Below are 27,575 nucleotides of genomic sequence, written 5' to 3' on the forward strand. Positions count from 1 at the left end.
CAATGCCTTGAGTGTGGAAAATGTTTCATTTGGAAGTCAGAACTAATTAGACATCAGCTAAGCCACACAGGAGAGAGACCCCATAAGTGCTTCGACTGTGGGAGAAGTTTCAAACAGAGGTCAGACCTTGTTAATCATCAGGCAATCCACACAGGAGAAAGACCCCATAAGTGCTTGGACTGTGGAAAATGTTTCATACGGAGGTCAATCCTTGTTAATCATCAGAGAATCCACACGGGGGAGAGACCCCACAAGTGCGTGGACTGTGGGAAAAGTTTCACATGGAGGTCAGACCTTATTAAACATGAGAGAATCCACACAGGAGAGAGACCTCACAAGTGCTTGGACTGTGGGAAAAGTTTCAGTCGGAGGTCAGCTCTTTTAAAACATCAGGCATTACACACAGGAGAGAGACCGCATAAGTGCGTGGACTGTGGAAAAAGTTTTATACAGAGGTCAGACCTCGTTAAACATCAGGCAATCCACACTGGAGAGAGACCCCATAATTGTTTAGATTGTGGGAAAAGTTTCATGCGGAGGTCAGACCTTGTTAAACATCAGGCAATCCACACCGGAGAGAGACACCATAAGTGTGTGGACTGTGGGAAAAGTTTCATACAGAGGTCAGACCTTCTTAAACATCAGAGAATCCACACAGGAGAGCGATCCCACAAGTGTTTAGTCTGCGGAAAAGGTTTCATATGGCGGTCACACCTCGTTAAACATCAGAGAATCCACACAGGAGAGAGCCCTCACAAGTGCTTAGAGTGTGGGAAATGTTTCATACAGAGATCAAACCTTGTTAGACATCAGTCAATCCACACAGGGGAGAGACCCCACAAGTGGTTGGACTGCGGGGAAATTTCACGCAGAGATCACATCTCATTAAACATGAGAGAATCCACACAGGATCTTAACTTCTCTGACACAGAGACAGAAAGTGTTAAGGAACTAGCATGTAATTGACCTAGATTCAACCTTTTGAGACATGTTAGAAAAGTATGTCCTCCTCAGATAAACTAGAGCTTCGACAGGTAACGGTGTATTGTTAAAGACATGGAAGAAGATGGTAACTGTAGTAGTCTCTGTTTAGCTGTATCTTGTTAGAGGTTAACAATGGAAATAAACAGTTCCTGTCTAGGGCTCTATTCTGTGAATTCAGAGATCAAAAGGGAACATTAACATTTAGACAAAACTTGGCTGTATTAATGTCATTGTTCGTCTCCTGAAAGTTTGTGGTAAACTGTCTATGAACTGCTTTATGGAGAATCACCTCATGCTAATCCATGTAATTATTTACTAGTGATGTTTAGGAAATAGAACGTTACTTCAAAAGCCTGTTGTTCAGCCAATGACTGTGTGCTGTCGAGACGCTGCAAAAATGATCCTTTCTTCTCTGATCTGCCGAAGCGTTATTCCGGGGGGGGGCGGGGGGGAGTGAGGGATCTTGCTCTTCTCCTGCAGGACGCTCTCTCTCAGGAGTGGGGGATGCAGAGGAAGATGATGGAGTCTTCATTCTAGTGCTTCGGAACAGGGAAATCTGAAGAGTGGAGATGTGGTCCTCCAGCCACATCTTTGCTGCATACTATGTGATCACCTGGCAGGCTAGAGATAACATGGCCTTCAGCAGGGCAGTGCTCCAATCAGTGGAAGACTCTGACCCTACCGCTGGAATTTGGGCTTATGAGTCACCTGCTTGGAATGGACATGAACCAGCACTTGAAGAAGGAAAAACGGTTGCTCACCTCGTAACTGTTGTTCTTCGAGATGTGTTTCTTGTGTGCATTCCAATATCCACCCCCCTCAGCCAGCAAGAAGGAACTGAGTTGGTGGCGGGTGGACAGAGCTCTATATTGGGCGCCCAGACTGACCCTCCAACTAGCTGCTAGGGGGAAAGTCCCAGAGAATCCATAGATTCAAAAAAATCAGGAAAATAAATTTACCCATTTTCATCTGAACTGGGTAAAGCAGCTTCACTTCTCATTATTCAGTTGTGTTAGAAAAGTTTTAGCATGATCATCTTAATATATATGTATAAGTAAATATATATAAAAAGCTCTTCCCAGCTACAAATTATCTGGACTAGCACAGAAAAAACCTGGGGTCAACTTATTGCGATGCCTACACCTGTGCTGGGTCAGTGGGAGAGCGTTGACCAACAGTGGTTGAGACAGACCCTTGGAGTGCGTATCCAGCACTCGCGCCCACTGCTTTTGCTGATAGATACTGATCATTCTCATTGTTCAATGAAGAAGAAAATCTCATGACAAAGGCAAAGGAAACGTGAAAAAATCAGAAAGGACTACTTCAGCGAATGATCATTTGTCTTTTGAAGTCCTTAGAAAATCTGAGCTAGCTTCTCTCAAACTGATTTAATATCAAAATATGTGACAGAACCGCCATCAGGAAAGAGAGAGAATCCTGCAGTGCAGGGTGGGATACAAACCATTTTACTGTTCATGAAGTGAAATCCCAGAGAATCTTAAGACTTAAAATCTGAAGAACAAATGGGCATTTCGACTTCCCTTACTGTGGTCTTCCGCTCTGAGAAAAAAGTCCCGGCCTGCAGCTTCCTGAACAGGCCAGTGTTCTGAAAGATGTGTGCATCATGCACCTTTCTGGGCCAACCTGTGTTAATGTCAATGAAACACCCACGGTGATCCATGGTGCCTGGAGAACCATAGAGAAATACCCCTTCCGATTAACGTACTCGGATGCTAGGTGGAGTGGTGCCAGAATAGGAATATGCGTCCCATCTATCGCCTCTCCACAGTTAGGGAAACCCATTTGTACAAAGCCATCCACAATGTCCTGCATGTTACCTGGAGTCACGGTTCTTCTGAACAGGATGCAATTAATGGCCATGCAAACTTGCATCAACACGATTCCAGTGGACGACTTTCCCACTCCAAACTGGTTCACAACTGATCAGTAGCTGTCTGGAGTTGCCAGCTTCCAGATTGCAATAGCCACCCGCTTCTTCACCAGCAGGGCAGCTTTCAATCTCGTGTCCATGTGCTGCAGAGTGGGGGCTAGCTCCTCACACAGTCCCATGAAAGTGATTTTTCTCATCCGAAAGTTCTGCAGCCACTGCTCGTCATCCCAAACTTGCATGATGATGTGATCCCACTACTCAGTGCTTGTTTCCCGAGCCCAAAAGCAGCGTTCCACGGTGCTGAGCATGTCCGTGAATGCCACAAGCAATTTCACGTCATACGCGTTATGCGACTCGATATCGTCGGCCTCCTCATTGTCACTTTAGAGCTTAAGGAATAGCTCGACTGCCAAATGTGATGTACTGGCGAGACTCGTGAGCATATTCCTCAGCAGTTCGGGCTCCATTTCCCGCAGACCGAAATGGAACACAGATCGTGCTGCACAGAAACTGTTGAAAGATGGCACCAAATGTGGACGGAAACACAGGGATTGCTGGGATGCGAAGCGATGCATCACGGGGCATTGGGACAGGACCCAGAATGCCCCACAGCCCCTGCCTCCCTCCCACAATCCACGGCGCCAGAATGGGAAGAGGTGCTCTGTGGGATAGCAGCCCATAATGCACCACTCCCAATGCTGCTGCAAGTGCCACAAATGTGGCCACGACGGTGCGCTGGCAGCTGTCAGTGTGGACAGACTACAGCACTTTCCCTACTCAGCTGTACAAAGGCAGGTTTAACGCACAGCGCTGTACATCTGCAAGTGTAGCCATACCCTTCGCCTTCCCAATGGCAGGAGCTATTCCCAAGAAGGGAGGTAAATAAGGATTGTGTGTGTGAATGGGAATCAATACAGAACGGAGAATGAATTAATACTGCCCCTTTGAAAGCTGGAGGGGTAGGAATGAGCTAACATGGTCATTAAGTTTTGACACCATGTCTCAAAGAGGGTATAGAGATGCAAGTCTCTCTCACACAGCAGCTGTGCATGACGCAAAACAGTCCCCTCTGATCATTGATGAGGGAAGAACCTGACCAGATTACTACATACGGACTCCATGGCTTCTAATAACCCAGGGGACAGGAATCCTTTACCCAGTGAGGTCTCTATCTCGTAGTTCTCTCACATGACGTCCCTGTAGAGGGCTCTCTGAGTAGGGTCCAGCAGAGCCCCCTGCCCCTGGGTGAAATACACAGCCACCTCCTCAAAGGTCACCGGCATCTGAAACAAGAGTCCCCCACTCAGCACCTATTACCCGAGCCACAGTCTCTCTAGTCACGGGAAAGGGAGAAAAACTCAAAGCTCTGGGAGGCTGTTCAGAGCAGCCAGGAGGCTTCAGGGGGTGGGAGAAGGTGAGAGCTCCTTGTCCCCCCAGCACACGGAGTAGGGCAGGGTCATCTCATTTCCCACACACCTGCCAGCCACAGGCTGATCCGGGAAGCAGAGCTCTGAGCCAGGGACAGGGACAGGAATCCCGACAGCTTCCCTGCATATTTCACAGCAGCCTCTGGCCAGTGGGTTCAGGGTCCAGCACTGTACAGGGGCTTATGTCCTGTTTTCGAAATAGGCGAATGTCCCTCTCCCCTTTGCTGGCAATGGACCTACTCAGAAAATCAGCAGGTTTATCACACCCTACCTCTCCCTCCCCCCACCCAGGAGGCAGGGCCGGCTCTAGGTTTTTTGCTGCCCCAAGCAAAAAATTTTGTGGCTGCCCCCCACCCCAGACAAGAGTTTCCCCTCCTGCCCACCAGTGCCCCCCCCACTCATACCCCCTGCTCCCCCAGCACTGGGCTTCCCCCCAAACAAGGGATCTGCTACCAGCACACGGCAGCCGAGCCCTGGCCCAGCTGCGCCTCTGTCCCCATGCAGGTGGAGCTGCTGGGTGACACGGAGTGTGAGTACTTCCAGGTGGCGGCGCGGCTGCGGGGCAGCGCGGAGAACACGGCCCCCTCTCTGGGCTTCGCGTCACAGCTGGTGGCCGAGGTGGATCAGTTCGTGGTCACCGTCCTCACCCCCAACATGCTGGCGGCCGAGGACCTGGAGAGCCCCCCCCACCCCACCTGCTGCTCTTCAGACTCAGGGTGCCCTGGCCCAGCCCCGGTGGGAGGGAAGGTGAGGATCTCTGGCTGCAGGGCTACCTGCTCAGCACCGACGAGCCCAGCTGGCTGCTCACCTCTTCACACACTCCAGGATCCCCTCTTGCTGCCACCGTAGCTGGGGCTCAGCTCCAGGGGACCGCGTTTCCCTCCCTCCCCGCCTCCTCACATGCTCTGGGCAGGGCCGCCCAGAGGATGCAGGGGGCCTGGGGCAAAGCAATTTTGGGGGCCCCTTCCATAAAAAAAAAGTTGCAATACTATAGTAACATGTATTTGGAAATGTAAAAATAACTAGTGAAATACATTCAAAAATTAATTTGTAATAATTTGAAAATACACCCACCAAATACATTATTTAAAAACATTAAATGCTTTACTGGTATGTATACATTTGCAGTTACATAATGGGCTGTTACTGGGTGATGGTGATGGTTGGTGCCAATGGGCTGTCACTGCCTGGGGGGGGTGCTGCTGTTGCCCAGGGCTGAGGAGCTGGGCTCTGGGTTGGAGGGTGCCTGGCTCACAGGGGCTGGGCTCAGGACTGTGGGGAGATGGGGTCGGGGATTGTCTGGCTCAGAGGGGCTGGGCTCGGAGCTGGGGGTCAGGGCTGTGGGGGGTGCCCAGCTCAGAGGGACTGGGCTCAGAGCTGCGGGTCTGGGCTGGGGGGGATGGGGTCAGGGGGTGCCCAGATCAGAGGGACTGGGCTCGGAGCTGGGGGTCAGGGCTGTGGGGGACGGGGTCAAGGGGTGCCCGGATCAGAGGGACTGGGCTCGGAGCTGGGGGTCAGGGCTGTGGGGGATGAGGTCGTGGGTGCCCAGCTCAGAGGGGCTGGGCTCAGAGCTGGGGGTCAGGGCTGTTGGTGGGATGCGTCGGGATTGTGCCCAGCTCAGAGGGGCTGGGCTTGGAGCTGGGGGTCAGGGCTGGGTGGGGAGGATGGGTTTGGGGGGGGTGCCCAGCTCAGAGGGGTTGGGCTCGGAGCTGGGGGTCAGGGCTGTCGGGGATGGGGTCGGGGGTGCCCAGCTCGGAGGGGCTGGGCTTGGAGCTGGGGGTCAGGGCTGGGTGGGGAGGATGGGTTTGCGGGGGTGCCCAGCTCAGAGGGACTGGGCTCGGAGCTTGGGGTCAGGGCTAGGGGGGATGGGTTTGGGGGGGTGCCTCTTGGAGCTGGGGGGTCAGGGCTAGGGGGGATGGGTTTGGGGGGGTGCCTCTTGGAGCTGGGGGTCAGGGCTAGGGGGGATGGGGTCGGGGGTTGCCCGGCTCCGGCCCCGCCCCTTACCATGCCACTTACCCCCTCTCCCTGACAGCACTGCAGCAACGTGGTGTCTCCAGCTGGGCCTGAGTTCCTGCCGCTCGGCTGCAGCTCGCAGCCCTGCCCCGTTACCAGCTGAGACACCAGGGGATGGGGGAAGACGGAGGCAGGGGGAGCCTCCGACATACTCTGCGGGGCCCGGAGCGTATGAGGAGCCGGGGACGGAGGGAGGAGGGGTCCTGCTGCTGCTGCCACTCCCGGCGGCGCCGCGTTTGTGAGTGGGCTCTGCAGGGCGCGGCCGGGCTGGGCAGTGGGTGCGGATCCTGGCTCGGGCAAGTGGCTGCGCCAAGGCCAGTGTAACGTCACTTTGAAGCCCCAAGCAATAAAATAAAAAATAAAAATAAAAAAGGAGGGGGGGGCGGAGTGCCGCCCCTTAGAAAGTGCCGATCCAAGCACATGCTTGGAGGGCTGGTGCCTAGAGCCGGCCCTGCCAGCAGGTCCCTGAAAATCCCCTACCTGAGCTGGTTCCATCACAGCCATTTCCCTTCCCTGTCCCCTGGAAGACGGAACGACCTGGAGCAAAATGTGGACGTGATTCCTCAGCCTGTCGGGGCAAGAGGGGTGATGGGGGAGGTTACAGAAGGGGCTTCAGTCCATGTCACACCCTGATTCCCCCCAGGCTCATCAGATCCTCCCAGTAACAGCATCTCTGAGCCAAATACTAGAAAAAAAGCAGAACTAAAGGAGCCACTTTGGGGGATTGCTCCCCACTGCAGTGTAAACCCCTCTCCTTTAGCAATATCTGGAGCTCTCTTGGCAACACCTGAAGAATGAGCTGCCCTGGACTCCCCTGGCAGCCCCCAGGGACAACACCTGAAGAATGAGCTGCCCTGGACTCCCCTGGCAGCCCCCAGGGACAGGCAGGGAGAGGCTGATCCCACTGGCCCATCCGCACTCACCCCCTGCCAGAGCCAGCAGTGACTCCAGTGTGGCAGAGATCCGAATCCTGCCCGCAAATCAGACCAAGACCTAGGGCAGCCCTGAACACCCAAGAATCAGGGTCCCAAAGACCATGAGTTTGTCTCTTTTTTAAAAAATCCAGCATAAGCTGGAAGCAGTGTGTGTGCAGGAAGGGAGGGGGTCGCATGTGGGTATTTGCCTTGTAACTAGGCACTGCCAGGGAAATGTGACTTGGACAGACAGCAGTGTCTGTTATCCCCTGTCATACATGGGGATGGTCATATCGGTGAGTCTGTGACTGCCGTGATCAAAAAGGTGTGAGGCACAGTCTGGCAGGTGTAACAAACATATATTAAGCTCACTTCACATGTTGTCATTTTGTGTCTCAGCACAGGTGCGGAGAGCAGGGCAGATCTTGCTCCAAAGCATCCAGAAGTAGGGAGGGGCGGTTACCAGACATGCTCTGTATTTGTTTCCAAAGCTGCATCGGATGTTTTCATTGGGCACGTCACATGGCACGGCCACTCCTTCTTTACACACCTGAGAAGTCAGGTAATCAGAGCTTGGAGGGGAGACAGGTGTTTAGGACAGTCACAGTCTCCATGCCCTGGAACGGCTCTGAATGAAGCCAGGCAGGACTCTAGTGCAGTGTCTCTCCCTCAGGGCACACTCTCACCAGGGCAAGGGATCAAAGGAGTCTTTACAGTTCAGTCCCATGGGACAAGAGTGCCACCACTTGGTCTGTGTTCCTTATATAGGCGATCACCGAGCAGTCAGGCTAACATCCTCTGTGCACACAGCAGGATCTACCATGATACTATCTGGCCATCGCCCTCCTGCTCATGAAGAATGTCCTGTCCTTTGCAGGAGAGAGAAGAGGAGTGAGATCACCTTACATTTCCACCTCAACCCATCTACCGAAATTCTGTCAAGCCAAAGCTGTGAAATATCGTAGTGGCGTTTCTACACAAGACAACACTCAGGGAAGATGAGATGAGTGCCCCACTGTTTCGCTCACTCTCTTTGGACTTGCAAAATCACATGTGCGTTACACCTGGACTACAAAAAACTTAAAAGTGTTCAGGACGTGATCAAAGACCTGATGATTTATAGTGTTTGGGGGAAAGTCTCCTGCACTTGTCTGGCTGTCCTGACTGCCAATGTCAAAATTAAGGCCACCTTACTTCTGAATGACAGCGCCCACACAGGGGTTTAATGCTCTGGAATTCATGTGGATTAACTTCACACCTTTACCATCAGACCATGCAGACAAGCCCTGAAGAAGTAAAGGGGAGGAAATAAGAGAAATTTATGAGGGCACTGTGGGAGACTCTGCTAATTCTTTTAGTTTTAAAAGTTTTAATTTGTTTTCCATGAGACCCATAGATATGGGTGCAGACATTCAGATGCAGCGCCTGGCAGAGGAGCAGAAGCAACAGACACATAATCAGTATCAGAGTTTTCAGCCCTTGAACAATAATGGGTCATTTAACATCGGAGTGAGCAGCTTAGTCTGTGTCTATAAGAAAATGGGTGTTTTTCACATGGGGTAACTAACCTCACCTGCATTAGCTAGACCACCGCAAAAACAGAGCAGAGGCAAAGTACATTAGTTTCATCAAAAGGTAAACAAAGTAAGGTCAGCACTGTGTCCCCCGACCTGACCAATGCAAAGGAGAAACAGAGCAATTCATTTTTTAAAAATTCTTTGACTGCGGCGGCACAAATCAGTACATCTGTCAGAACACAGAACATCCCTGAAATGGATCACAACAAAAAATGGAAAACATAGGGAATTAGAAGCATAAACATTGTGGCAGAAAAATCCACATCAGTGCATACAATAAATGAAGAATAAATAAACTTCAGAGTATGCAGGATGAGGGGTTACTTACAGAAATAAGGTTTTAAAAACAATTTTCAATTTTAAGTGGAGGCGGGGAATCACATGTTCCCAGAAGTGCAAAATGGCATTGGATGTTACAGGATTGTACAACCATCCTAGATATATGGATCCTTTGGAAGGGGTAGCAGTAAAACTATAAAGCTAGTATACCCCAAAGGCTCAGAAAGATTTATTTCTTTAAATCTAGACTTTGGGGTGCATAACTCATGGGATTTGAATTCTGTGGGTTGTCAGTCTATCTTGGGGATGTATATCCGTCCTTAATAAAAACAAAACAAAACAAAACAGAAATTTACATTTGAAAAATATTTTATATGAGACACTCTCAGGCCCTTAGGAACTGATTTTTAAAATGATTGAGGCCCCTAGTCGCATATTTAAAAATATTTAAAAATATCCAGGTGCCTTCAACCTTGAAACTTCTGGCTGTTAGTGAATATTTGGGAACTAAGTTCTATACGCACTAGAAAAGGTTCAGAAAAGGGCAACTAAAATGATTAGGGGTTTGGAGAGGGTCCCATATGAGGAAAGATTAAAGAAGCTAGGCCTCTTCAGCTTGGAAAAGAGGAGACTAAGGGGGGATATGATAGAGGTATATAAAATCATGAGTGATGTGGAGAAAGTGGATAAGGAAAAGTTATTTACTTCTTCCCATAATACAAGAACTAGGGGTCACCAAATGAAATTAATAGGTAGCAAGTTTAAAACAAATAGAAGGAAGTTCTTCTTCACACAGCGCACAGTCAACTTGTGGAACTCCTTGCCTGAGGAGGTTGTGAAGGCTGGGCCTATAACAGCATTTAAAAGGGAACTGGATAAATTCATGGTGGCTAAGTCCATAAATGGCTATTAGCCAGAACAGGTAAGGAATGGTGTCCCTAGCCTCTGTTCATCAGAGGATGGAGATGGATGGCAGGAGAGAGATCACTTGATCATTGCCTGTTCGCTTCACTCCCACTGGGGCACCTGGCATTGGCCACTGTCGGTAGACAGGATACTGGGCTAGATGGACCTTTGGTCTGACCCAGTACTGCCATTCTTATGTACGCAAATGAGACATGAGAAAAAACACTACGGCACTGGATAGAAAGAGAAAATAACAATTGGCTGCTAACGCAAAGGAAATTGAAGGAGTTTTCAGACCAGCCCATGAATCAGTCAGCACTGCACTCAAATGACAACATTGCAATAGAACCAGGAACTGTTATAGCGACACCGTGAGATGTGATTGCTGAAGCTACTCGCAACTATTAATATCTCCCAGGATGATTTGCCATTAAAAATATGAATTCCGTGGCACAATGACATCCCTCCGCACAACGCTAATGAAGTTTAGGATGAAGAACTCAGAATAAGAGGAATATTTTGATAAGGAACTAATGTAAAGGAGTGAAACTGCCCAGACTGGATCCCAAGAGGAGTGAAACTCAGGGGCACAGGGCCAGTGGCGAGGACACACGGATGAAGCGCCGGGCGACTTTATGCAGACACAGGAACTGAGACCTGGATTCTTTTAACCACTCGAAGCAGGTGTGACAGTGAGATCTTTGTGGGGGGGTCTGTAAATATTTCACTGGAGCAAGTCTCCTTTAGCAGCTCAGTAACATCTTATACAGGGGGGCGAGTGGCCCTGTCCTGGCTCTGCGATTCACTGGGCCTTTAAGGACACGGCCCCGGGAAATGGGAGCTGAGATCCTGGGAAAGGGGGCGGAAAAGCCCCACCACCCCATCTAGAAGGAACTTTTAGCCCCTCTGTCCCCGCTCCCTATCCACGCCACATGTCGCTGTCCCAGCCCCCAGCCAGGCCCGGACTGGCTCCCCCGCCCCACTGCAGCTGGCTCAGACCATGTGGGGGGAATTTTTATCCTCTCGGCCCCCCTCATTCCCGGGTTTCCCCCGCCCCGCACCCATCGGGGCTGGCGGCAGCTTTCCCGGGCCCCGGGCGGGAATCGCAGCCAGCTCCGCTGGGAGCAGCCTGGGGCCAAACCTCCCCCTGCAGCCCGGGGGTGCCGGGGGGGGCGGGTCTCTCTCACCTTCCCTCCGAGCGGGGCCCACCGGGGCAGGGGCCGGGCCGGGCTGGGGGCTCTGCCCTGGGAGAGGCTCCTGGGGAGCAGCGGGAAGGGCCCTGCTGGAGATTCCCCTCTCCCGGCTGCATCCAGGGCTCTGGGCTCCCAGCACCAGCCGCCAGGGCTCGGGGAACTCACCAGGAGCCTGGGAGCCAGAGTCACCGCAGCGGCTGCGAGTCACTTCCTGCTGCCGGGCTGGAGCCCAGCACTCACTGCCCCACAGCCGCCGCCCGGCTGCTCCTGGGCCCTAGCGATCAATCCGTCCACTGCAGCACCCGCTGCCCACCAGGGCTCCGCCTCCCCTTCTCCCAGCCCTATGTAGGCATCCTGCATAGAAGCCACAGGATCGGGGCGGGGGCGGGGGGGCAGAAAAGAGACATGCAGATCCTGGAGCGGGGGGAGGAGAGGGTGTCTAGGGAGACTCAGGTTGTTCCAGAGGATCCAGGGGTAAGGGGGGCTGGGACACTCTGTGTGTGATTTGCTCTGGTAACAGACGGGCACAGGGAGCAGCTGGGCAGAGCTGGGCTCTTGCCTCCACCCCAGGCTCACTGGCTACCAGCCCTGGGCTGGAGCAACCAGCTCTGCTCCCCTCGCTCGGGTCATGGAGCTGTCAGAGCTTTGCCACTGGGCTCTTGTAGGCCCTGGGCTCTATTTAACCCCCCTCATGTTTGTCCCCCTCCCAGAGATCCCCTCTGCCTATGTTCCCGCTGGCTCCTCCATGTGGACACTGACCATAGCTCCCTGTTGGGCACCCGGACATCAGCAGCAAAGCTCCAGCTGGGCTTGTTTAGGGACCAGTGCTTTGCTGCCAACTCAGGTTTGGCCTCACTGATGCCTCCCTCCCTATCATAGTAGGGGAGGGGCACTGGGGCCAAAACTGAGTGAGCACCACTGTGGCCTGGCACCTGGAGTTATCGCCTCATTCACTCCACTTCACGCCCGGGCGCCGACTCGCCCTCACTCAATTTCAGCCGAGTTCCTCCCACCTCCTGCCTGAAATGGGGTCGGTGGGGCAGGCAGCCAACATAGCTCCTTCTGAGCACTGTTGTGGGGCACATTCCTGAGCCCTCCCCCCAAGACCTGAGTGAGTCCCAGGCTCATTTCTAGGTTGCCTGTGCCTTCATCTAGCCTGGACTTCCCTTGATCCTTCCAAGGTTGGGCATGGGGGCGGGGGGGGGGTGGAAGGTAGTTGATTCAGTAGCTGCAGTGTCCAAAGGGGTCTAGTCCCTGCTTAGACAGAGGAAGCTGCACTCCATCTATCTCTGTTTTCCAGCCTGGGTCATGAGCTGCTGCCTCCTCTGTTGGGAGTAAGGAGGGCTTTAAACTAGGTTAGACGGGGACAGGTGAGCAAAGCCCACAGGTAAGTGGGGAACAAGACCTGGGAGATGGGTTGGAAACAGGAGGGAGCACGGGCTATAATGGCAGAGAGGAAGGAGGGTCAGGGCAAAGCTGGGAGGCAAGATCAAACCAGTATCTTAGATGCCTATATACAAATGCAAGAAGTATGAGTAATAAGCAGGAAGAACTGGAAGTGCTAATAAATAAATACAACTATGATATTATTGGCATTACTGAAACTTGGTGGGATAATACACATGACTGGAATGTTGGTGTGGATGGGTATAGTTTGCTCAGGAAGGATAGACAGGGAAAAAAGGGAGGAGGTGTTGCCTTATATATTAAAAATGTACACACTTGGACTGAGGTGGAGATGGACATAGGAGACGGAAGTGTGGAGAGTCTCTGGGTTAGGCTAAAAGGGGTAAAAAACACAGGTGATGTCGTGCTGGGAGTCTACTACAGGCCACCTAATCAGGTGGAAGAGGTGGATGAGGCTTTTTTCAGACAACTAACAAAATCATCCAAAGCCCAAGATTTGGTGGTGATGGGGGACTTCAACTATCCAGATATATGTTGGGAAAATAACACCGCGGGGCACAGACTATCCAATAAGTTCCTGGACTGCATTGCAGACAACTTTTTATTTCAGAAAGTTGAAAAAGCAACTAGGGGGGAAGCTGTTCTAGACTTGATTTTAACAAATAGGGAGGAACTTGTTGAGAATTTGAAAGTAGAAGGAAGCCTGGTTGAAAGTGATCATGAAATCATAGAGTTTGCAATTCTAAGGAAGGGTAGAAGGGAGTACAGCAGAATAGAGACAATGGATTTCAGGAAGGCGGATTTTGGTAAGCTCAGAGAGCTGATAGGTAAGGTCCCATGGGAATTAAGACTGAGGGGAAAAACAACTGAGGTAAGTTGGCAGTTTTTCAAAGGGACACTATTAAGGGCCCAAAAGCAAGTTATTCCGATGGTTAGGAAAGATAGAAAATGTGGCAAAAGACCACCTTGGCTTACCCTTGAGATCTTGCGTGACCTACAAAATAAAAAGGCGTCATATAAAAAATGGAAACTAGGTCAGATCACGAAGGATGAATATAGGCAAATAACATAGGAATGCAGAGGCAAGATTAGAAAAGCAAAGGCACAAAATGAACTCAAACTAGCTATGGGAATAAAGGGAAACAAGAAGACTTTTTATCAATACATTAGAAGCAAGAGGAAGACTAAGGACAGGGTAGGCCCACTGCTCAATGAGGTGGGGGAAACAGTAACGGGAGACTTGGAAATGGCAGAGATGCTTAATGACTTCTTTGTTTCGGTCTTCACTGAGAAGTCTGAAGGAATGTCTAGTATAGTGAATGCTTACGGGAAGAGGGTAGGTTTAGAAGAGAAAATAAGGAAAGAGCAAGTAAAAAATCACTTAGAAAAGTTAGATGCCTGCAAGTCACCAGGGCCTGATGAAATGCATCCTAGAATACTCAAGGAGTTAATAGAAGAGGTATCTGAGCCTCTAGCTATTATCTTTGGGAAATCATGGGAGACGGGGGAGATTCCAGAAGACTGGAAGGGGGCAAATATAGTGCCCATCTATAAAAAGGGAAATAAAAACAACCCAGGAAACTACAGACCAGTTAGTTTAACTTCTGTGCCAGGGAAGATAATGGAGCAGGTAATCAAAGAAATCATCTGCAAACACTTGGAAGGTGGTAAGGTGATAGGGAATAGCCAGCATGGATTTGTAAAGAACAAATCGTGTCAAACTAATCTGATAGCGTTCTTTGATAGGATAACGAGCCTTGTGGATAAGGGAGAAGCGGTGGATGTGATATACCTAGACTTTAGTAAGGCATTTGATACAGTCTCGCATGATATTCTTATAGATAAACTAGGAAAGTACAATTTAGATGGGGCTACTATAAGGTGGGTGCATAACTGGCTGGATAACCGTACTCAGAGAGTAGTTGTTAATGGCTCCCAATCCTGCTGGAAAGGTATAACAAGTGGGGTTCCGCAGGGGTCTGTTTTGGGACCGGTTCTGTTCAATATCTTCATCAACGATTTAGATGTTGGCATAGAAAGTACGCTTATTAAGTTTGCGGACGATACCAAACTGGGAGGGATTCCAACTGCTTTGGAGGACAGGGTCAAAATTCAAAATGATCTGGACAAATTGGAGAAATGGTCTGAGGTAAACAGGATGAAGTTCAATAAAGATAAATGCAAAGTGTTCCACCTAGGAAGGAACAATCAGTTTCACACATACAGAATGGGAAGAGACTGTCTAGGAAGGAGTATGGCAGAAAGAGATCTAGGGGTCATAGTAGACCACAAGCTTAATATGAGTCAACAGTGTGATACTGTTGCAAAAAAAGCAAACGTGATTCTGGGATGCATTAACAGGTGTGTTGTAAACAAGACACGAGAAGTCATTCTTCCGCTTTACTCTGCGCTGGTTAGGCCTCAACTGGAGTATTGTGTCCAGTTCTGGGCACCGCATTTCAAGAAAGATGTGGAGAAATTGGAGAGGGTCCAGAGAAGAGCAACAAGAATGATTAAAGGTCTTGAGAACATGACCTATGAAGGAAGGCTGAAGGAATTGGGTTTGTTTAGTTTGGAAAAGAGAAGACTGAGAGGGGACATGATAGCAGTTTTCAGGTATCTAAAAGGGTGTCATCAGGAGGAGGGAGAAAACTTGTTCACCTTAGCCTCCAATGATAGAACAAGAAGCAATGGGCTTATACTGCAGCAAGGGAGATTTAGGTTGGACATTAGGAAAAAGTTCCTAGCTGTCAGGGTGGTTAGACACTGGAATAGATTGCCTAGGGAAGTTGTGGAATCTCCATCTCTGGAGATATTTAAGAGTAGGTTAGATAAATGTCTATTAGGGATGGTCTAGACAGTATTTGGTCCTGCCATGAGGGCAGGGGACTGGACTCGATGACCTCTCGAGGTCCCTTCCAGTCCTAGAGTCTATGAGCTGGAACGGAGCAGCTGCTGAGTCCCAAGCAGGGTCTGTGGTGGGGAGAGACCTTCATCCAAGCCCCCTTGGTAGGGTGACCAGATAGCAAGTGTGAAAAATCAGGACGGGGTGGGGGTAGTTGGCACCTATAGAAGACAAATAGTGGGACTGTCGCACTCACTATAAAATCAGGACATCTGGTCACCCTCCCTCTTTTCCCAGCCCAGGTGCAAACAGTTCACTGGGCCAGAGCTAGAGATTGACTCTGCAGACCAGTGGTTGGGGCAGATGCCTGGGAGGGCCCAGTCCCCCTTCCTAAGGACTCTGGAGCAGTCATTACATATTCCACAGGAGAGATTGAGGGACCCCCAAATCCCATGGCCCAGTGGTGGGAGCAGTGGGTGCCACCTGTTCAAATCCTTTCTTCCTATCAGTCAGAGGGGCAAACTGAACCTGAGTCTCCCACATCAGGGTGACAGACCCAACTCCTGGGATAAGAGTTGAAGGGTGGACTCACCCCACGCTCCCCTCCTCTGGCTGCTATGTGGGGACCTGGGTGCCTGCCTCACTCATTCTTACAAGCACTCCAACATCTGACTCCAGAACAGTGGGTTCCCAGGTGGGGATCCACAATTAGAGAGAGGTACCTAAATCTGGGAAGGGCTGATATCTGGAGAGGGGTGGGAATTAGGACATGTCCCTCCCCTCAATATCTCCTGTTGGCTACTTTCTGCAGCTCCCTGCCAGTGCCTAGTATGCTGGGTTGTGTGAATCCCATTCTAAGGTGCCTGTCTGTCCACATGCCTGGTACAGGGAACCTAGGTGATCAACGCAGACTTTGAGACATCTAAAAGTTGAGCTTTGCAACAACGAAGTCCATTTGCTGAGCCAGGCCTTAGCAGCTGCCATCAGCCAGATCTTTGATCTATAGACACTTGCAAACCTGGTTGGAGCAGAAGGGTCTATGGAGGAGAGTCCCAAGTGCCCCCCTCCATATTCTCTAATAGTTTTCCAGTTTTCACCCAAATCACCAGCCATCTCCAGAGGGCTGCCTATGACATTCCCTGCAATTTTTTGAATTGATCAGATGCAGCAATCCAAACGTTTTTGCATCAACTCCAAACAGATAAAGGCCACCGAGTTAAGTGGAGGGCCTCATTTTGCTAGTCCCCCTCCCAAAAATAATAATATTGTCTGGCTCTTGGATAGCACTTTTCATCAGGAGACCTCAAAGCCCTTTACAAAATACAATTATCATTCTTACCCCCAACTGCTCCACCTAGGTTCAAAGATATGCCTCCCCAGATGGATGGACTCTCTTTTCACAGGAGGTGGGCACATGGGAAATGCCAGCCAGAGGGGATTTCTCTTGCAGATGACAAATTTTCCTCATCGTCTCATAAAAAACCTGAAGAACTGGCAGCTCTGGTGTGACCCTAAAAGCCTCTCAATGTCATCTGGAAAAGGGAGCATCGTTCTAGGACAGCAATGACTCTCAGGCCTGACTAACTCACTACACCTAATGCATTGCTTTCATAGCATTTACCCACAGTAGGTCATGGGCAGGTTCTAATAAAGGCTCATGTCACACTGTTCCTCAGGATCACAGCAAGAAGTGTGGGCAGATGATCTTTAAGGAACTATGTTTATATACTGGAAAATATGTTTTAATGTCAGAATCAAAAGCAGGGGTGACAAACACGGTTTGCCAGACAAAGTGATGTCTACTCATCAGTCTCCCCCATTCATATGTAGATGAAGTATTGTAGGTGAACACAATCCAAGACAAGTTTGCATATAGGACCAACAGAAAGAGAACACTGGAGAAGAAACGGGGTGTGTGTAGGGGGAGGAGGAATTCAGCAGTTTACTGGATTATAATTGGGGGAATACACCAGCACCTGCAATCCTTCAGACAGCAAACAAGAGAGCACGTTTTGCATTCATGAAAAGGAGGATCCCAACGATGGTGGCTGGTGACCCTAGGATAATGCTTTAGCCATGGATTTTACTTATGAAACTCAGCCTGTCTGAATCCTGTTATACCTGCTGTTTGATGGATAACGGGTTTGGTCTGATATCTCTGCTCGCTCTCTCTTAAATCTTAGTTAATAAACTCCGGTTTGTTTCCACTAAAAATCTCTCAACATGTTGATGTTCTATTGGTGCTGATCCTCAACTGACTCAAACAAGCTGGGACTGTCCCTTTGGGGCCGGCGTACCTGGGAGTTTCTGAGTGTCCAGTGGAGAGGGGCTGGACACTACAGAATGACATGTCAGAGGAGCTGGAGGAAAAGCTTGTGTCTAGTCTGAACCTGCAAGGCAAAGTAAGGACTGGCAGAGCCCTGGGGAGCTAAAGGCTCGGGGTGAGAAGGAACTGATTTCCAGTTTAGCAGAAGCACATCTCCCTCATGCTGAGGCAGGAGGGTAACCAGGTGATTCACAGTCCGGGACACCTGGAGAAAACGTTACAGCCAGAACCTGCAGCATGTGGAGCTCAGGGATGGTGAAGTAACACCTCCAAGGGGCTTCCCAGACTGCTGCTGCTCTGTTAAAGACCTCCCCCCCACCACCACATTATTCAAGACAAGGGACACTGGGAGTTTGAAAGACTAAATTCTACTTTATTCTTTTCAAAGCAAGAAATAAAAGCTGAATCCCGCCCTCATCCAATGCCCAGTTCGGCATAGCCCCATCCCAGCACATGCCTGCTCCAGCCACACAGGGCCCCCAGGGAAAGAGGAACAAGTAAAAGCTGGTAGAAAACCACTCACAATCTGTGAGAGAGGCATTTGCCCTCCCTCCTCCTCTCAGCAATGGGGAGAGGGTGAGCCCTCTCCATATCAGTCCTCTTCGGGCATCATTGATAGCCCTTTAGAGTTCAAGGGTGACTTCATCCAGCACTCGTAGGACATTTCCTCTCTCTGGGACACGTGCAGTGAGTTCACAGTTCTCAGCCTCAGCTCTCTGACTCGCAAGAGCAAACAGTGTCCTTTCAAGACCCTGCCCACCCACCTCCTCCTGACTGTATCTCACATCTCTGCAGGGATCAGACAGAAACTTCCTTCCCCATTTCAGTCTCTGACTCTCGGCATGTGTATCCAGCACTCACACTGGTCATTTTCATTGTTCCAAGAAGAAAATCTCATGACAAAGGCTAGTGAAACATGAAAAGAGAACTAGAAAAACCTACTTTGGTAAACAATCATTTGTCTTTTGAAGTCCACAGTCAACCTGAGCTCCATCCCAGTCAGAATAATTCAATATCAAAACACATCACAGAACAGCCGTCAGCAAAAAGAGAAACACCCACAATGCAGGGTGAGTTACAAGGCACTTTCCAATTCACGAAGTGAAATCCCAGAAAATTTTAAGACTCAAAATCTGGAGAACAAATTTACCCATTTCTTTCTGAACAGGCTGAACTTGTTTTACTCAGCACCGCCGCATTACTTGGCTGTGTTACTGACAGAAGTTTTAGCATCATCAATCATCATAAAAGAATGAGAAAAACAAGACAAATCTAACCCAAAGCTTTGTATCTGCAAATGATCTGGATTTGGCTGGACAAACTCCAGATGCCACTTTACCAATAGATGGAGGCTGGAGATTGAAGCTCAAACTGTGCTTTGGGGTTCATTTGAATTCATGTGACATTTTCTTTGCCAGCCCTCAGGGGTCTCATTGAGAATCAAAGGCTGATTCCTAAGCACTGTGGGCAAAGGACACTGTGGTACATGACACACAAGAAGGTGGAGGGGGGAAATGGGAAGAGGATAAACTCTCCACTGCTTGGGCAGAGGCTGCTCTGTCAGAGAAGGTGTGTGAGACTGATGGGGCAGGAGGGAATCTCCCGGAATCACCCTTTCCCCCTCAAACACCACAGGCACTAAAACACCACTTCCTTTTGCTATCCCTGCTCCAGCTTCTTTAGAATCTATCGAATGCTGGTGCATAATGGAGAACCACAACAAATGAAATGCTTTTCATCATAACCTGGAGCAATGTGAGAGTATCTGGGAATGAGACAATCTCACCGCAAAAGGGGCACTTAGTGACTCTAACAATCTCTCTGCTAATAGGAGATTGGAATAAACTGCTCAGGGTCAGTCCAGACTAGAAAAAGGGGCAGAGGAACAAAGGAGACGCCCTAACTAATCCCAACTACTTTTCCTGCCCTAGACAGACACAAGGAGGATGATATTATCACTCCCTATTTGTTCCCTCTCTGGAAGGCACAGATTTGTCTCTGGTCACCCCGCAAGCTGCTAGCAGAGCTGGGAACAGAGCTTAGGTCTCCGGAGTCCCAGGCCAGTGCAGGGAACAGATGCAGGTCAGGGGCTGGTGGAAGATGGGGGATGGGGACAGGAGTCTAGTGTGAAGGTGGGGCCTGGCCCAAATGTCCTCCTCCTCATCTTCATGGCACGGGGATCCCGGCTGGGAGGGGAAGGACAGGGGGGAACTTCAGCCAGGCAGAGGGAGCAGCTGGAGGAGTTTCTCTCTCTCCCTTCCCCCACCTGTGACCCATCAGTTCAGCAGCCAGGGCTGCAGCAGGAGGGAGGAGGGGCTGATTGGGGCTTCTCCTCCTCTGCCTGAGGCTTTTTTTAGACCAGGTAGAGCCACAGGGTCACTGATCAGCTGCTGCTAGGTCCTCACCCCAGCGATGCATGGGAGCCAAATGCCCCTGACGTGTATGGGAATGAGGAAATGGGTTTGTCACCATGGCCTACCCTAGTGAGGGCCCTGAGAGAACTCCCCTGCTGTGTGGAGGAGTCTCTGATGTCCAACATGGCGTTAACTCCACTTGGAGCATTTTCCACACTGAGAACATCTCAGAGGTTTCTTCCCTATGCGGATTTGCGGATACCTAATACTCCGGGAGCACCACATGAAGCTTCTCCCACATTCAAGGTCTCTCTGTTTTGTGGATCACTGAAGTGTGAAGTCAAATTTAATCTTTTCCTGCAGTCAGGCTATTTCTAGGGTCTCTTACCCTTGTGGATTTTCTGATGCTTGGTGAGCTCTGAGCTCTTACTGAAGCTTTTCCCACACTCAACGCATTTATAAGGTCTCTCCCTCATGTGGATTCTACCATGTCGAGAAAGGTGAGAGCGCCGACTGAAAGTTTTCCCACAGTCCAAGCATTTATGGGGTTTCTCTCCCGTGTGGGTTTTCTGATGTGTATTAAAGGTTGTTTTGTGGTGGAAACTTTTCCCACACTCAAGGCACTTAAAGGGTCTTTCTCCTGTGTGGATTCTCCCATGTTTAGTAAGGGATGAACTTGCCATAAAACTTTTCCCACACTCAAGGCATTTATAGGGTCTTTCTCCAGTGTGGATTCTCCTATGGATAGTAAGGGATGAGTTTAGCAGAAAACTTTTCCCACACTCAAGGCATTTATAGGGTCTTTCTCCAGTGTGGATTCTCCCATGTACAGTAAGCGATGAATTATGTACAAAACTTTTCGCACACTCAAGGCATTTATACAGTCTCTCTCCTGTGTGGATTTTCCTATGATTAATAAGTCTTGAGTGCTGACTGAAAGTTTTCCCACAGTTCAAGCATTTATGGGGTTTCTCTCCCTTGTGGGTTTTCTGATGTTTAGTAAGATTTGATCTCTGAATGAAACTTTTCCCACACTCAAGGCATTTATAGGGTTTTTCTCCCATATGGATTCGCCCATGATTGATGAGGGATGAATTTTTTCCCAAACATTTTCCACACTTGAGACATCTATAGGGTCTCTCTTTTGTGTGCACTCCCTGGTGTATAAGAAGACATGACTTCTTATTGACGCTTTTTCCACCATCCAAGCATTCACAGGACTTCTCTTCTGTCTGGGTTCTCCTGTGTGTATGAAGGGTTGCACCGAAACTGAATCTTTTCCCACAGTCAAGGCATTTGTAGGGTTTCTCTTCATTGTGACTTGTCTGCTGGACTGTGGCTTCCTTGGCATCCTTCCATCCTCTGCCACGTTGAGTGGATTCATCCAGTTTCTTCCTGGGATAGTTTCCCAGCTGCATCTCTGATCTGTGTCGATCTTTCCAGGAATTCCCCTGTTCCAAGCCCTGGGAAAAATTCCCTTCAGCTCTTCTCAGAAATGTCTCCTGCAGTTCCACTTTCTCAGGACCTTCCTGCTGCTGATTCTCCTTGTTCTCACTCGCTGTCCTATCACCTGCTGGGAGACAGAGAATCCAGACAGGAGTCACTGCCTGTACTGGGGAGAAAGAACAGAAAGGGGAATAGCAAACAGGGAAAACGCAACACAGTGACTGTTGGGGAAACAGAGACATTGAATTCTGCCTCCACATCCCACTCAAACACTCCCAGGGAAGGAAAGTCAGGGAGGAAATTCCTGAGAGATAACAGGATGGATGGGAAGCCAGGACTGATATTTGACTTGATGCTACAACACCTTCTGACCGCAGCCCTGACCTGGGTGAGTTGTGGCACAACTGAGGGCTTTAACACAGCACATGTTTGGAGTCCCAGCTTTTTCCTTCACTCGCCAGATGTTTCTGTCTTCGTTTCCCTGACTCCTCACCTGTGCGGCTGCCTCTCAGGCTCTCCCTTTCCTTGGAGTCCTGGAGATCCGGGACCCACGGCTCTTCCCCACGTTCCAGCCGGGCAATCAGGTCAGGTTTGGGAACGGGGAATCCTGCGCAGGGGGTGAAATCAAGCAAGGTCAGGGTGAATGGAGCAGTGATAGTTTGTCACAAGGAACATTCCCTGAGTTTAACCTGCTCCTACAAGCGACTGTGGTAACTCAGACCCCTTGGGAACAGCAGACATCTGAGGGTGAGGGGGTGTTGTTACACCCTCTTTATGATTTCTCAGGACTGATGCGCTGCGGGGACTCACTGACACACACACAGCTCGGGTGCTAAGCTCCTGCCTATTTCCAAACCTAGAGAACCGAGAGCCCTCCCCACAGCTGTAGCTAGTCCCAGGAAGGAAGGTGAATGGTGTGTGAAGAAGAAATAACAGGCAGGGCAATACCCTGCTTCTGGACCCTTGAAAGCTGGAGAGATGGGGAGGAATTAACACGTCCATTATGTTTCTGACTCTCCTGTTCCCTTGAAGGGGGTATGGAGATGAAAGTCTCTCTCTCACTGCAGCTGTGGACTACACAATCCTCCCCCGCAATCCAACTGACCAGATTCAGACATGCAGACCCCACAGCTTCTAATAACCAAGGGGATGGGAATCTCTTACTCAGCGAGGTCACCATCTCATAGTTCTCCTGCATGACGTCCCTGTAGAGGGCTCTCTGAGTGGGGTCCAGCAGAGCCCCCTGCCCCTGGGTGAAATACACAGCCACCTCCTCGAAGCTCACCGACATCTGGAACAAGAAGAGTTCCTCACTCAGCACCTGCTGCCCCAGCCACAATCCCACTAGTCACAGGGGAGGAGGACCGTAGAAGCAGAATCCTCCCCCCACTGCACCCTGCTAAGAGCAGTCAGGAGGCTTCAGGGGGTGGGAGAAGGTGAGAGCTCCTCGTCCTCCCAGCACACGGGGCAGGGCCCAGGGTCTTCTTCTCATTTCCCACATGCCTGCCAGCCACAGGCTGATGCAGGAAGCAGAGCTCTGAGCCAGGGACAGGGACAGGAATCCCAACAGCTTCCCTGCGTATTTCACAGCAGCCTCTGGTCAGTGGGTCAGGCACCAGCAGTGGGAGTCTGATCAGTTTTCCCAGCCCAGCCCTGAAAATCCCCTACCTTAGGTGGCTCCATCACAGCCATTTCCCTTCCCTGTCCCCTGGAAGATGGGACAATCTGGAGCGACTTGTGGACGTGATTCCTCAGTCTGTCAGGGCAAGAGGGGTGATAGGGGAGGTTCCAGAAGGCACTTGAGTCCATCTCACACCCCGATTCCCCCCAGGCTCTCTCCCTGCAGACAAACGCTCTGGGCTCTGCCGCGCTAGGAAAACCCTCAGTCACTTTATCACAACACAGACCCAGCCCCTCCCTCCGGCACTGAACCCCTGAGACACTTTTAACCCCCCCAGGGACAGTGTCTCTAAGACAAATGCTAGAAATGAGCTGAATCAAAGAAGCCACTTTGAAGGATCACCCCTGACATTGGCCCCAAGGGCAGCACGTCTCCCCAGCAGCGCGGGGACTCAGCCAGGGCAGGACCTGGGTTCTCCTCTGTCAGTCAGCTCCTACCCTGTCGGGGTGGGGGTTCAATGAATGGATACAGGCAGGGATGGGAACCTCCCCCCCTACTTCCTGTTCCTGCTGCCCCTTTCAGTCTCACCTCTCCCCTTCCTGTCTCCTTCCCTCCCCTTCTGCCCGGGAGAACTAAGGACTGTCCCGTTCCCATGGGCGTTTGCTCTCCAGGGGGAGCCTGGCGGTGTCACTGAGGGCAGCAGCTCTGGGAGCTGCAGACCCACAGGGAGTCCCCCTCCAGTACAAACTCACCAGTAGGTCCTGGAAAGGGGCCCTTCGTGCAGAGTCACTGTCCTGCCCAGCCCCAGCGCTTTCCCCCAGGTCTCCCAATCACCTGCAGGCTTCGGCTCAGAGCCTGGGGCTGCTGCAGGGGCTGGTTCCAGGCATGCTGAAAGTCCCCATCTGGGCTGGGCCCAGAGGGGTGGAGGCGTTAATGAAGGTCTGTCCTGGCACAGACCCAGCTGGGGAGCAGCAGTTTCACATTCTGGGCTCTCAGGTAGAGGAGGCAGCAGCATCTGAGCCAGCGAGCACCAGGCTCCTCCTCTCCCTTGGCCAGAACAGGAGCCCTCTGGTAGCAGCAGCTAATGCCTAAGCCTCCCTGTCTTGCCCCGGCAGCCCCCAGGGACAGGCAGGCAGAGGCTGATCCCACTGGCCCATTCACACTCACCCCCTGCCAGAGCCAGCAGTGACTCTGGTCTGACCAGGGTGACCAGATCTCCCGATTTTGGGGGCTTTCTCTTATATAGGCTCCTATTACCCCCCACCCCATCCCAATTTTTCACACTTGCTCTCTGGTCACCCTAGGCCTGAATCCTGCAGGGAAATCAGACCAGGGCCCTGTGCAGCTCCCAACACTCAGGAGAGACAGACCCCAGCAGCCTGGATGTGCCTGACAATAATACTCTCCCACATACCCTGCTCCCAGTGTAAGGGTGTGTGGGGGGGAGCGGGGGTCTGGATATTTGCCTTGTAGCTTCTGACCTGGTCTGGCTGCTGGGTGCCCCATGGGATGGGGGACCTGCCTTGTGTTTCTCCTCACCCCTTCTCCCAACTCCCTTCCCTCCTTCTTTCCATTCCCCAGCCAGTCTGGTTCTCCCCACATCTCCCCTTTCCCTCGCAGTAACCCCCCCCCACACACAGAGTTTCCCTCAATTGGAGCCCTGTTCCCATCCGCCCCATAAATCTCCACGATTCCCCTACATCGCCCCATCCCCCCTTCAGCCACCTCCAGCCCCCTCCCATCCTGCCCCTCACACATCCCTGTCCTCCGCTTATCTACACCCTGCCCCTCTTCCCGCTCCCACCCCTTCAGCCCCCCAGGAGTGGCTCCCCCGCCCCGCCCCCACGGGGGCTGGCGGCAGCTTTCCCGGGCCCAGGACGGGAATCGCAGCCAGCTCCGCTGGGAGCAGCCTGGGGCCAAACCTCCCCCTGCAGCCCGGGGGTGACTGGCCGGGGGGGGCGGGTCTCTCTCACCTTCCCTCCGAGCGGGGCCCCCCGGGCAGGGGCCGGGCCGGGCTGGGGGCTCTGCCCTGGGAGAGGCTCCTGGGGAGCAGCGGGAAGGGCCCTGCTGGAGATTCCCCTCTCCCGGCTGCAGCCAGGGCTCCGGGCTCCCAGCACCAGCCGCCGGGGCTCGGGGATCTCGCCAGGAGCCTGGGAGCCAGAGTCACCGCAGCGGCTGCGAGTCACTTCCTGCTGCCGGGCCGGAGCCCAGCGCTCGCTGCCCCATAGCCGCCTCCCGGCCGCTCCTGGGTCCTAGCGCTGCAGGGGTCGCGCTGCAGCATCTCTGGGTCCGGCTCCTGTTCCACTCCCAGGCTCTAAGGTCAGAAGGGCCCATCATGAGCATCTAGCCCAGAGGGTCTCACGACCAAATTTGGTGGCTTCAGAATGTGGCCAGCAACTCTCACTGGTGGCTGCTCTGACACTTCCCCCTTGACCCCTAACTAACTTTAAGAGAAACCAATAAATATACACAGAGGTAAGCGGGGGAACGGTCCTACTAGTGTGGGGAACATTTCTGGTTTATACACAGCCCCGGTGGAATTGGCTAGTGAAAGGATCTGAGTCCTTCCTCCCACTCCCTTTACCTGGAGACCTGCCTGACCTCAAGGACTCCCCTTCCATGTTCATCCCTGAAACCCCAACAAGGCTGGGCCCAGAATTCCTGAGGGTCTTCACCCCCCATCTTGTTGCGATCACCCAGGATGGAGGTTAGGGTGTCCTATCCCCAGTCTGGGGTGCTCTCTTCATTAGGTTTCGGTTTTGTAATGACCTAAACCTAATTTCCCCCATATTAATTTCCCCTTACTGTTATTCACACCTTCTTATCAACTGTTTGAAATGGGCCACTCTCATTACCACTACAAAAGTGATTTTTCCTCCCCCAGTTTCCTTCTGTTAATTGAATTGTCTCCTTAGACTGACCTCATGCTTGGTAAGGCAACTCCCATCTTTTCATGTATTTAGACCTGCTCCCGTATTTTCCACTCCATACATCTGATAAAGTGGTGTCTAACCCGCGAAAGCTTATGCCCAAATAAATTGGTTAGTCTCTAAGGTGCCACAAGGACTCCTCGTTGTTTTTGATGATACAAACTAACACGCAGGAGTGGCTCTAGGCTTTTTGCCGCCCCAAGCACGGCAGGCAGGCTGCCTTCCGCGGCTTGCCTGCGGAGGGTCCGCTGGACCCGCGGCTTGGTTTCTCCTGCGGCAGGTCCGCTGAAGCCGCGGGACCAGCGGACCCTCCACAGGCAAGCCGCCGAGGGCAGCCTGCCTGCCGCCCTCATGGTGTAGGCAAAGCACTCCCCACGGCTTGCTGCCCCAAGCATGCGCTTGGCATGCTGGGGCCGGAACAGCCTCTGCTAACATGGCTACTGCTCTGAAACCTATACATTTATTTGTTTCTTCGTTTACCCCCTTCTTCCTGTTGGTGATGGGTAGCTGATTGATTGCTGCTGGATCCCGCCCATCCAGGCCCTGGCTCCAGCTCTGGAGAGGAGGTCCCACAGGTCAGCGCTGACAGCTGTTGCCAGCACCTGCCACTGTGACAGCACTTGACACTGCCCTCAACTCATGAGTACCCCCTCCGCATCCCCTCCAGCACTCCTAAATCTACACCCCCACCTGCTCCCACCCCCCATCAGTGCCCTCTTTTGGGGCACCTGGAATATGGTCAGCCTGGCAACAAACATTCAAATCTCACCATTCTACATGCACTGGAGTTACACATATTTCAATGGCACAATATTTAGGAAATCATGAGATTTCCAATGATCCCTCACCAGGCACATTTTGCACACAATATATCAAAACCATACACAGTGGTGATCATGGGGCCCAGGAGTTAGTCACAAGAGGGATTCAGTGATGGGCAAGTGAGGCAAAGAAACTGTCATCCCAACACAGGACAGGGTGGTATATGGGGAGGGCGTGACTGGCTGGGCTGTCAGGGTTCCTCATCTCCCTCTGGCCTCAGTGATGGGGATCGACTTGGCTTCAAGGCTGTCCAGGTCTCCTAACATCCTCAGCTCCCTTCTTACCTGTGCCCAACCTCAGCATCTTAGCAATAGGGAGACGTTGTCCCCTCCTCACATAATTTCTCTTCCGATGTTGTTCATGGGCCTTTAGATTTCAGGTCCAGCTTCACACTACACAGGCCAAGTCTGGTCGCTCTCTGGCATCAGTGCTGCAAGTTCACAGTTCTCAGTCTCAGCTGTCTGGCTCCGAGGAGCAAACCCAGCAGTTTCCCAGCTCTGTTCCCCTTCAACTTCTTCCCCTCCCAACAGTATCTCACATCACTGCAGGGATCAGGCAGTGACTTCATCTCCGTTTCAATTTCTGCCTCTCAGAGTGTCAATCTAATTTGCACCATAAGTGTTCCTGCTGAGAGATACTG

At 51.4% G+C, this 27,575-nt stretch overlaps 3 protein-coding genes across 11 annotated transcripts in view; 1 reads left to right on the forward strand and 2 right to left on the reverse strand.

The window, feature by feature from the left end:
- The window catches only part of LOC127033267 (zinc finger protein 850-like), a 165,220-nt gene extending 161,063 nt beyond the window's left edge, over positions 1-4,157 (forward strand). The window contains exon 15 of the mRNA XM_050921115.1: positions 540-4,157. Coding sequence (XP_050777072.1) covers positions 540-966 — 427 coding nt within the window. The 3' untranslated portion in view covers positions 967-4,157. The remainder of the gene's footprint in view (positions 1-539) is intronic.
- The window catches only part of LOC127033281 (zinc finger protein 665-like), a 38,455-nt gene extending 12,829 nt beyond the window's left edge, over positions 1-25,626 (reverse strand). For 2 of the 8 annotated variants that reach the window (XM_050921218.1, XM_050921212.1), the window contains exon 1: positions 25,157-25,624. Coding sequence is in view for 5 of the 8 variants with exons in the window: in XM_050921209.1 (XP_050777166.1) it covers positions 4,352-4,429 (78 nt within the window). In the remaining 3 variants the exon portion in view is untranslated. Of the gene's footprint in view, positions 1-4,185; positions 4,312-4,351; positions 5,165-6,795; positions 7,119-25,156 lie in introns of those variants that run through there. The other 6 variants (XM_050921209.1, XM_050921208.1, XM_050921214.1 and 3 more) reach the window with 5 other exon arrangements.
- LOC127033296 (zinc finger protein 501-like) overlaps positions 18,176-27,575 on the reverse strand; it is a 33,794-nt gene continuing 24,394 nt past the window's right edge. Inside the window, exons 4-8 of one of the 2 annotated variants that reach the window (XM_050921265.1) lie at positions 27,220-27,365; positions 23,231-23,318; positions 22,727-22,853; positions 22,056-22,169; positions 18,176-21,728 (exon numbers count right to left, since the gene is read on the reverse strand). In XM_050921265.1, the coding sequence (XP_050777222.1) occupies positions 20,491-21,728; positions 22,056-22,169; positions 22,727-22,853; positions 23,231-23,254 (1,503 nt within the window). In that variant the 5' untranslated portion in view covers positions 23,255-23,318; positions 27,220-27,365 and the 3' untranslated portion in view covers positions 18,176-20,490. Of the gene's footprint in view, positions 21,729-21,982; positions 22,170-22,726; positions 22,854-23,230; positions 23,319-27,219; positions 27,366-27,575 lie in introns of those variants that run through there. The other variant, XM_050921266.1, reaches the window with a different exon arrangement.

Source organism: Gopherus flavomarginatus, chromosome 12 (assembly GCF_025201925.1).
Source record: "Gopherus flavomarginatus isolate rGopFla2 chromosome 12, rGopFla2.mat.asm, whole genome shotgun sequence".
Taxonomy (NCBI): Eukaryota; Metazoa; Chordata; order Testudines; family Testudinidae; genus Gopherus; species Gopherus flavomarginatus.